Source organism: Ochlerotatus camptorhynchus, unplaced genomic scaffold (assembly GCF_037179485.1).
Source record: "Ochlerotatus camptorhynchus isolate MF236.1 unplaced genomic scaffold, CSIRO-AGI_Acam_v1.1 ptg001453l, whole genome shotgun sequence".
NCBI classification, from domain to species: Eukaryota; Metazoa; Arthropoda; class Insecta; order Diptera; family Culicidae; genus Ochlerotatus; species Ochlerotatus camptorhynchus.
The window spans coordinates 1-11,814 of NW_027041711.1; the positions used below are offsets into that span (position 1 = coordinate 1).

General features: G+C 37.9%; 1 protein-coding gene across 1 annotated transcript; it reads left to right on the plus strand.

The window, feature by feature from the left end:
- Positions 1-8,593: 8,593 nt before the first annotated feature.
- Positions 8,594-10,190, plus strand: LOC135717042 (PHD finger protein 12-like). Its single transcript, XM_065239051.1, has 3 exons — positions 8,594-9,218; positions 9,289-9,563; positions 9,701-10,190. The coding sequence occupies exons 1-3, from the start codon at positions 8,754-8,756 to the stop codon at positions 9,909-9,911; spliced, it is 951 nt and encodes a 316-aa protein (XP_065095123.1). The 5' UTR covers positions 8,594-8,753; the 3' UTR covers positions 9,912-10,190.
- The last annotated feature ends 1,624 nt before the right edge of the window (positions 10,191-11,814 follow it).

The window sequence follows — 11,814 nt, forward strand, 5'->3', positions numbered from 1 at the left end:
TCGAACTGTTACATTAAAGCCTCGCCGGTCAATGACTGTACATTTCTCATTTAAGAAATTCGTAGCGAGTTTGTTTGTTGACAATAGGTTCTTCATCAGGACAGTGTCACCCACAGATATTTCACTTACTTTTGTCTTACGTCTTTTATCCTCCCGCTCTTTCCCGAGCGTTTTCATTTCATGATCTTTATCTCTAAAATCCGAGCTTGGCGGTATCGTTTACAGGTCATCTATCTGTGGCAATTTTGTATGCAACTTCTTGTTTTGCAAAAGTTCGCTTGGAGATTTCCCTGTAATAGTATGCGGCGTGTTGTTGTACACGTGCAAATAATTGTCCAATTCAGCCTTCCAGTTTCCGTACAGGGCATTTGCAATCTTCATCCTCTTCAGCAACGACCTATTCTGTCGCTCTACTTCTCCATTGGCCTGTGGCCAATAGTGTGATGAGTGGTTCAAGTGGATTCCATTGTTCCCACAAAATTCCTCGAACTCAGTGGACACAAATTGTTTCGCATTGTCAAGAGTAATGGTTCTTGGAGGGCCCCAAATACGAAAAACTCGTTTAAGCCTTCCGATAGTTTGCTGAGCCGTTATTTCAGTCATAATCTCCAGTTCCATGTATCGACTATAGTAGTCAACGATAACTAGTACATACTCTCCTGTTGGCATGGGACCCAGAAAATCAATGGCCACATCCACCCATGGTTTATCAAGAAGAGCACGTCGTGTCATCGGTTCCGGGGGATCAGGGACTTGTACCAGTCTGCAGCCTTCACATGATTCACAGATCTTCACCACGTCCTGATCGATACCCGGTCACCAGCATCGTCCCCGCAACCGTCGTTTCATCATGAACTGGCCAGGATGTCCTTCATGTGCAAGGTTGCACATTCTTTGCCGCAATGAAGAGGGTATAACAAATTTTGTCCCTCGCATTAGAAGATCATTGACATATGAATATTAATTTCTAAGTACGGTGTAAGGTTTCAAATCTTCCCGATTCCATTTTTCATTCAGAATACAATCTTTAAGCTTCTGCAACTCAGGGTCTAAATTGGTGGCCTGTACAACTTCCGAAATATCAATTGCTGCACACTCTTGAATAGCTCTAATCACTGTCTCTGTTTCCGAATCAAATGCATCCCGACAACTTTCGCTACTCAGTTCAGCTACCGACACAGCTACGACGCGCCTAATTAAAACCTCAGACTCATCAATCCATCGATTGTCTGTAACGTGAGCCGCGAGCCTTGAAAGCACGTCAGCAATATTTGCTGAGCCTTTCCGATATACTACCTGTTAGAATTTGCATGTTTGTAAAAACTGGTAATGTTTATCATTAAAATTAGTCTGTTCCTTCTTACCTTGAATTTGAATGCTTGAATACGAAGCAACCACCGCTCTATTATTGCTGTTGGGCGGGAAGTTACTGTAAAAAGGGTCTCTAACGGTCGATGATCTGTTTCAAGCTCGAAGGTAATCCCCATCAAGTATATCTTGAACCGCATACTATCCCGAGAGCCTCTTTTTCGATTGGTGGGTACGACTTTCCCGTTTCTGACAAGCTTTTTGAAGCATAACCGATTATTCGGGGTTTGTCTCCTTTGAACTGGATTAAGACTGCCCCTAATCCGACACCCGAAGCGTCCGTGACAACCAAAGTTCTATCCTTTGGATCATAGTAACCTAAATTTTCCACCGAGCCAATCACCTCTTTCAATTTATCAAATGACTTCTGATGTTCTGGTTTCCATTCGAATGGTGTATCTTGTTTTATGAGACTTCGTAAAGGGAAATTCAATGTGGACAAATTAGGAGTGAACCGCGACACGTAGGTCACCAGTCCTAGAAAGCTGCGGAGTTCTTCTTTCGTCCGGGGCGCTCTGAATTGCAAAATCGATCTGACTTTCTCGTCTGCCGGTGAAATTCCTTTCGAAGAGAGCTTGTGTCCCAGAAAAAGGATTTCACGTTGTTTGAAATTACACCTGTGTTCGTTAAGCAGGATTTCGTACTGCTTCAAAACGCCCAGTGTTTGTTCTTCTTCCGTAGAGCCAAAAAGGACGATATCATCAATGAATCAGACTGTATTTTTACAGCCTGCCAAAATACTCTCCATTAGATTTTGGAACAGTTCGGGCGCGCAATTGACTCCGAAAGAAGTCTTTTGTATCGAAATAAGCCCCAGTTCGTAATAAATGTCGTTAAATCACGACAGTCTTCTTCCAACTCCACTTGCAGGGCTGGTAGCAGGTCACTTTTTAGTGACTTGGTCACTATTTTCAAGTCAGTCACTAAAAAGTCACTTTTTTCATCAAAAAGTCACTAAAGTCACTTTTTTACGACCAATGTTGAGAGTAAAAATTTGAATTTAACAACTCAGAGTAAAGTCTGATAAGAAGAGTTGCGAACATATGGAAACGTTAACTGTTGACGGAATCTAATATTTTGTTTTTTTCTATCTTGAAATTGTCATAGACCTATCGTAAATTTTCAGAGATTTCTAAAAAAACTCTAGACCCAATATTCTGGCTGTTTTACATTGAGATCTTGAAAGTTGTCCAAGCCTACACTGCAACACAAAATTCACCTGAAAAGGTACGCAGATATTTTCCATGACACTTTTCAGGTGAATAATACGTGTTTTGGGGGAAAGATTACATTAGAGTGATTCACATAGAAATAAATTGATTTTCTCGCAAATTTTATCGGACTTTCCGATGATCTTCAAATTGGCATCACTTAAAAGCTACGGAAATTAGCAAGTAAATGCGACTGGATTTTGTAGTAATGATAAAGTGGTAAAGTGAATTGGTGATAGACTATAGATACAATCAGGTCTTTTTTTACACGGGGGATACGTACCGTGTAAAAAAAAACCTACGAGATTTTGATTTTTCGCATGCTTAAATGTTTTTAAAAAATCGGATTTTGATGCCATTTGTAATTAAAGCATGATATGGTCCATATAGACATATTTTAAAAATTTCTGTATTTACATCAAAAATTGTGATTTTTTTTTTAAGTATGCCATTCGATTACCTATAGCTTGAAACGGATATTGTGATTGGAAGCAAGTCGATAGGTTGTATCGTTGTCGAGAAATCGTTAAAAACGTACCGTGAAAAATCGTGGAAAACCGTGTAAAAAAACCAACGTAAAAAAAAACCGTGTAAAAAAAAGACTTCAGTGTATATATAGGGTAGAGAACTACTTCGGCCTAATCGCCCATTTTGGGCCTATCGATCAGAAAACTTCAAATAAATCCATGATTTCAGTGTTAACAAGTCTATTATGCGTTTGGTACGATACTTCAGTTAATAAGCTACCGAACGAAGTCAATGAGCACGCGTGATATGAAGGTTTGCAACCATTATTCCCAAAAACAAAACAAGCGCTCCGACCGAATCAATTTTTATCTTCATCCGATAGGCCGAAGTGAATTTATTAGCGTTTCAATTGCGTTTCAATGCGTTAGGCCGAGTTTAGAATCCGAAGGCCGAGTTTGGCGTCAAGAAGCAGTGTTAGACTTTTGACAATATCTCAACGGTTGGTTTCTTTTTATCAAATCTTACGGTACGTACGGAAAGGTAAATAAATTTGGAAGCCATCAGTAATACTAACATTCCGTTTGGTGCTAAACTGCTCTAGATTAAGAAAGACTAAGTGCGGGTTGTGCTTAGTAGGTCGGAAATGGGGTAGTTAACCCTATATTTCGATTTAATTGAGTAATAAAATGATTGCATTCTAGGAAAAAAACACTAGTTAACACATTACATTATTTAATAATTGGCACTGATGATTTCGTTCGTCAATTGTTGATTGTTAGCACCTCGAACAATCAGTTCCTGAATTCTACAATTTCATTTTTAATTTATAAATGAGTGTTAATTTATAAAAATTATAAAACTTACGCTTGAAAACATGAAGAAGCCTGGTAATTCCAACTCGTCCAACAACGACGAAAGGACACTTTCTTTTATCGCCATTTTTCCATTACGAATACGACAAGAAATTGTTCATACCATGAAATGAAATCACGAAAAACTTACTTGAATTTCACTTAACCTTTACCAGCATGACATGTGGACTGGTCCAGTGAATCCAGTGGAATTTATTACCATGTCATTGCATTTTATGTGCGGCACGTGAACCTTATTGAATTCCTATTTTGAAGAGGTTACCTGAATTACCTTTACCGTTGGTTCAATGTATGATGTCAAAACATGGTCTAGGAAAATTTTCAAGCTCTCGACATTTGTTCAAAATCTTTGACACCCGGTAGCTTTAGTATTTGTCCAAACATCGAGAAAAAAATCATGTCACAGATTCTTGAGTTCCTTTTTAAGTCCATTAAATTGTATTGTATTTTTCCATACTAAAAAAATAATCCTAAAATGTATTCCTAAATCTCTAATTTTTCACGATCGAGATTTTAAGTCCTAGACGCATTCAATTTTGTTTTATGTCCGTGATCATTCTATCTGGGAAAATTTTCCTCGTGCCATAATAATGAGATTTTTTCTTAAACTGTGATCTAGAAAAGTTGTCTAGATCACAGAGTTATGATTCTTTTTCTATGTGTTATGTGAGGTGTTACAGAAGATTCTATTCTTGGGAGGAATGAAAAATACCCAGTTCGTTATAGCGACTACAAAGAAGAGAAGGATCTTTTATTAATATACTCATGGCTAACTTAGATCTATATACATTTAATTCTAGACTGCTGTTCTTCATGTTGCTAAATGCATCGGAAGGATATGTATGATCCTAGATCTTCAAAAATTGATGTCCTAAAATTGTAAAAAAAATTCTAAAATCGGTACTTTGAACATTTTTCTCTGTGCCTCAATTTCGCAATCTAATAACAAATTCGTGATCTGCAGAGTGAGGAAATGAAGGTTAGAATTGGACTGTGCTCTTGCTTATTCAATTCATACTTATTTTTTTTCATAACAAATTTATGTGATCCTTAAATCAAACTCAAATTTGTTTTATTGTTAAAAAGTATGAAAAATACCGGAACTGATCCATATCTTTACGATCAATAAATGTCACTACTGGTCACCTTTTTAATGGTTTAAAGATCACTATTTGGTCACTACTTTCGTGATTTTAGTCACTAAAGTCACTACTATTACATCGCATACCCACTACCAGCCCTGCACTTGATGGAATGCCTGTTTAATGTCCAGAGTTGTGAAGAATTTCGCGTTTCGGAATCTTGGAAAGAAGTCATCGATGATTGGAAGTGGGTGATTCAATCTTTGAATAGCAAGGTTAGTTCTGCGCATATCTACACAAAGTGGAAGCTCCCCGTTTTCCTTGAGAATCGGTACAAGAGGGGATACCCAAGACGTAGGGCGTATCACTTTCTCTATTATACCAAGATCCAGGAGTTCATCCAATTTTGACTTAAGCTTTTGGAGTAGTGGAATAGGACATCGCCGCAACGGTTGTATGATTGGTGGAACACTTCTATCCACAGGAAGGCTCAGTTTGATTCCTTTCATCTTAGGAAACGGTTTCTTTGATGTGTCTACACGACCAATCGAGTCATGTTGCGCACTAGGTAAGCCGATTCCCAATACCCCTAGTTGTTGCGCAGTAATTTTTCCCAAAAGGGGCTGTGTCCCTTCTCAATTATGTAAAAAGATGTCTCAGTTTTCAATATTTGCCCACCATCAACAACTTCCAAGGCTGCATCAAAAGCCGTCACAAGCTTTAATTAATTTTTCCATAGGCCAGAAACTATTTATTACTATCAGATCTTTGATTAGTCACTTTTACGTCTCTTAGTTTCATCAGTTCCCAAGTGGTGTCGTCTATCAAATTGTGTTTGGAGCCAGAATCAATTAACATGACCGCATCTACATCACCAACGCGGCATGTAATCAGCTCATCGTCTCCTTCACCCACATTGTAAACAAGCAGATATTCATGTTCTGTTGGCTCCTGTTCATGTTCTTCGACATTGAAAACATTTCGATGTCGTTTACTGGAGTACGAAGAATCTTGGAAATTAACGAAAGGTGATTTTGGCTTTCCAAAAGCAACCTAGACAAATTCATTGTATTTATTATACTTCTCAAGCAGTTACCACATTTTTTCATACCTGGCTGGTCATCGGTTTTGAACTCAACCTACAAACTGACTGAAAGTAACCTGTCTTTTGACATTTTAAACATTTTAAAATATTTCGTCCAGGAAAAAAAAAATAAAAAAAATATATGAAAATGATAATTCTGCACACTAAGTTTTTTCTACCGAGCTCGGCTGTGCAAATCTCGGCAAAAAAAATTTACTGAGATCTCAGTAAACATTTCATTTGTTTGCTGAGATTCAGATAAGCATTATCCGAGACTCAGCAATCAAATGTCACTTTTGCTGAGATCTCATGTCGTTTTCGTTTTTGCGGTGTAGCTACACCGGTGCTACACTGCCGAACACCGAAAAAATTTAGGGTGTAGCTATCGGTTGCACCTTTGTTTACAAACAAATGATGATGAACTGTCAATGACTCGCACTTATTGCTGCTTACACGGTAAGAAAAAATACTCAAAATTAAGTTAAAAAAAACTCAACGTTGGGTTCTATCATTTGAGGTCCGCCGTTGAGTGAATCAGAAAAGCGGCGTTGGTTAAAATTTACTCAACTATTGAGTAATAATAAATTAACTCAAATATAAGTTTATTTTGATTGAGGTTGCTTTTATGCGCCTTTAACCATTTAATCTTCACAAGCGTTGATAGACGAGTGGTCAACACACGGGCCCCGTAATCTCAACGTCCATGGTTCGGTTCCAGTCTGCCCCGCTTTATTATTTTTTTGTCAACTTGGTCAACGCCAGGATTACTCAAAATTGAGTTTTCTTCTTTAACTTAATTTTACCTAGCCCCACGGAAGCCACGTGATGAGTGAAAGGAACTCAATTTTGGGTACTTTTTTCTTACCGTGTACACTACACCGGTGTAGTGTAGTAAAAACGAAAACGACATCAGTGAACCTTATTTTTACCGAGATTTGCACAGCCGAGCTCGGTAAAAAAAAAGTGTGTGTATTCAGCTGCTGATACCTTTCGCCATATAGGCTATTACCAGACAACATATCAAGAAGACTGGCAACTTTGTCTGAATTCAAGCGACAGACACAGAAGCGACAGACACAGAAGCGTCGCGCTCGAGCGAAGGTGGAAGCAACGCATAGAAAAATGAGCAAATACACAAACCTTTATTCTGAGGATGGAACCTTTGCTATCCAATTCGTTCGGAGCATTTACCTTTGAGCGACAGATGACGCGATTCTGTCTGTCTCATATCGGACGTAAGGGAAATTGGAAGAGTTTCCAGTCTGGTTGGTATGTTGTCTTCGCTATTACGTAGCTGCAAAAATTTAAAATTTAATTTTAAACATTGATGTCACATGTCTTTTAACATAAAATACATTTGAAATCAACCTGAGTTTACGTTTATATTTACCTCAAATATTTTAATTTCGGTGATAGTTTTCTCTTTGTGATTTTTCTAGCGCTTTTCTCAAAACACAGTTTTACATAAAAAAATAACTAAAAACCTTCTGCAAAGGAACGGGTTACAACTGCAAACACTAGTTTTAACGTTCTCAATAGGGAAAAGAATTTGTCGAACGTTTTGAAAATATCTTGTAAAATCGAGATTCAATGAGCAATTGCAGTTACAATTGTAAGTTTTTATGATTTTTCTTACCATAATCATTGTTATCGGCGCTATCCGACATATTCGGCGGAATAACAGTGTTCTTTATTGGGCAAGCTGAATATTCGGCCAAATAAAAATTTGACTGATATTCGGTGCATCTCTAGTTCCCGTACTTTCTTTTATTGCTTTTGCGGTAAGTTGCCGGGAACATACTTTTGCTTTACACAGGTAGCAGCTTGGGTTGCTCATTAGAATAAAAGATAGCTCGCACAATGGAAGTGTAATGATGTTCAAACATTAGACTATAGCAGAGGTGCGTCCACCTTCAATGATGTGGGTGGGACAAGGTTCTATGGTTTCATTTTCATAGACCGGACCGGAAATCGAACCCAGCCACCTCCAGCATAATCTTGCTATGTAGCTGCGCCTTTACCGATTGAGCTAAGGGAGGCCCCAACATGTTCTGGTTTGTAAATGCCTTGAAACTAAAAGCGGGCTGAAATGAATAAAAGTTTAAAAAAGTTAAAACCCATCATGTGACACATCAAATGACATGAGAATTCAAAAACCAGTCCAATGGTAGTAATATTCAGAGTACAGGACTATAATGGCCACACCCGGCTATGATCCGGGAATCCCCGGCCCCAGTTTCTAGCAGGGTCAAAATCCATCAGCGTTACCTCAAATCATACGAGATTTCATCTATCTTTTCTCATCGAATGAACACTTTAGTCGGACTTTCTATAAGTAAAGTGGTTCAGATTTTATCATTGGAGGATTCATTCAGTTTTTTAACTATGTTCTCTATTAAATCGTGGGTGGGACAAAGCTTTGACTGTCCCATCCAGGTATATTTGTGCGTAGGACATGTCCCACTTGTATCACCCACTCATCGCGCCTCTGGTATCTATTGACTATAATTGTACTTTCTAATTTCTAGTTAACGAGGAGCTACTATGTTTGGATGATTCTTTGATCAAAATACTTGCTTACCAACGGTTGCAACAAATACTGGCTCAAAGCAGCGAAGTGTTACAAAAACCATCATCCGAATTTTCGGCAAGGACTATCCGCGAATTAATGAAATCAGAGAAACCGGCAAAGTCAACTCCTCTGCCTAGTCAGTTGTTGACAAAAGATGATATTGAGCGTATAGCAAGAGAATTTACGAGTCCAAGAAGAGACTACAACGCAGCAGAGACCGTCAATGCTGCTGGAGTTGTTTCCCCGACCAAGGTAGAGCCAAAGGAAGAGAAGAAATCGCAGAAGGAACCGGAAACAAACGAACAGAAAATATTCCTGATGGCTCAAAATCTGGAAAAACACGTTAATAACATCGATATTCGTGTCCGCGCTGTAGTAACTCCAGTGGATGTCAATTTACCTGGCTGCAGCTGGTTTGAAACGCTGGATCTGTCACGTTCCGTCTTCATGCGATATCGCTCCCTGTCGATTGGAAGCGGACCAGGCAACGATCTACAACTTTCGAAGTTTGGTTCCTGCCGATTTGTTTCAGATAAACACGCTACTATATTCTATGACGAGGTTTGTAGTTTTCACATATCTACGTAACAAACAACATCGGCACACTATATTTTCTTTTCGTCTTTCAAAGGTAACAAAAATGTTCGAGTTATTAAACTATTCAGAATTTGGAACCGTAGTAAACGGTCAACTGTTCACGTGTGACTTTACTGACCACTCGCTTGATGTAAAGCCTGAACCTGATAGTGGCCATCATTCTTCGAAAAAATCGAAGAAAGATGAACATGACGATATCAACAAGGACAAAAGGATGGACAAACAAAAAATCCGCCAGGATATTATAAATCTGATTGACATGTCGCGGCAGTGCAAACGAAGAAATTACGATTTTCTCTCATCCACAAGGTAATCAAATTCAAATTGCGGCATTACCATAGTTTTTGCTTGATGGTATATTTCTTCTGCATGGAGGCGAACCAGCCTAAGGCTGAAAGCCTCCTAAATGAAGCTAAATAATAATAATAATAATATTTCTTCTGCAGCATGGCAGATATATCGCAGACTGGGTGCGATTGCACCAATCCAAATCCGAAAATTTCAGGATGGGAGGGCACAGCCATTCTTTACCAAGGAGCTGTTTTAAAGTTTGGATGCTTATCAGTTGTTTTCACCATCACTAACTATGATAACAATACAGAAGAATTTGACGACACAGACGGATCGTCAGAGGACGATGAAGGAGAAGAAAAATAGAAATAAGATTATCTCACATGTTTTTTTTTGTATTCAACAACATATTTAGTATCTAGTTCTAATGTATTTTTGTATATTGTTAACAGTAATAACTTTGAGCGTTTCCTAACGTTGCTTCTCATCCCATTTAATAACATTATCTTCGTATTAGATATTTTTTTGTACTTTATTAATAATACTGTTTTAATTGCATTTTTTTTAAAGTGCAAATAAATAGAGGATGTTTTCGCAGATGAACAAAGTTAGGTGACGTATTTTTGGCTTTTTGCGGTTAAGTGACATAATAACTATAATTCCAAGATACAACAATAAAAGTTAATACTAAAATTGATCTATTCTTTTTATCGTAGTTTTTTTTTTAGCCGTATTATTATCGAAAGGTCTGACCTTGGAGGATCCACCAAATGTTTGTCTAGGGTCGTATTAATTAACACAGACGTCAACATCAACGCAGCCCGATATTCTTGATCGGGATTTAATTCTAGGATATTAGAGCAGTTCCAAGAGAAGGTCCTGATAAAGCTGAAATTTGACACGAGCATTTCCGATTTAAATGAAACTTTGTCAATGTTTTCGACAGGAGGAAACATGAATTTTACACAGATTGTTCGGCCATTTTGGCTCAAGGGTCATTTTTTAAAAGGGTGTATGTGTTTTCATGAGTTGGGGAAAGTGAGGCAATATGGCCAATGGGTCAATGTGGCCACCCAGTTAAAAATGAACTTATTAAACATATTTTACAAAAAATCTGCTGCTGGCATAATGCTTGAAGCCTACTTGAACTATTAGTCTAGAACTAGAACTAGTCTAAAAAGTTACTTTTCTCTAGTGCAAATATTCTAAAAATGTAAGACTAGCTCAAAATGTCGAAACTGTTAAAAGATTTCTAGATCAGAAAATAAGGTCTATCAGTAGTTTCTTATAACTTATCGTTGATATTCCTTCAGCAGCTTTATAAATGGTAATTGAAATTCTTATATGACACGATGTTTAGGGTGCTCACTTTATCCCAACGGTTTAATTTCTGTTACAAAACAAAGCTTTTGGAAATCTTCTTTCATAACATTCAAAAGTTTACTTTTAAAATTCAATTTGTATTCATGATGTAAATAGGTCTTGATACTATCCATTTGGTTAAACATCATTCGAATTTTCCACTAAATTTCGTATTGATTGACCACATGGCAACACTACTACCAACAATCAATACGAAACTAATGATTTTAAATTGGCTCACCACTTTAGTAGCCTATTGGTCCCAAGCAAACGTTTAACGTATCCCATTGTAGTCGAAATTCTACTACTACACAATGTTTGTTTTGATTCGCTATGAAAGTTTGACAGATAAAATGAGGGGTTAGTGGATTTTCCTATGTTTCGAGGGGTGATTCGACTAGCTTGGGACCGAAGATAGTACCAGAGCTGAGCCAAAAAGTGGAGCACGTTTTTCCGGGACCTACTTGTCTTAGAGTTACCTCTATGGTTACACATGGCTTTTATCTGTACACATATTAAGTATGCGTCCGACACATAGATATCATTTGTTGATCACATTGCAAAAATTCATGTGTGGGACACATAAAAACAATATTTGAAATTTTATCAGTGATACATGTGTTTATGTTTGGAACCAATTTCATACAAGAATGATCAGCAGGCGGATTTGACAGCACGTCCCCCTCCAGTATCGACCAGCTTGGCAATTATTTTTACTGATATCTCAGCAAAAATTCTATTTGTTAGTTGAGATCTCATGTCATTTTCGTTTTTGCGGCAGTTTTTGACAGCTCAACATCATTTGTTTGTAAACAAAGGTGCAATCTACACCCTAAAATATTCCGGTTTACGGCAGTGTAGCCATAGAGGTAACTCTAAGACTAGAAGGTCCCGAAATAATGTGCTC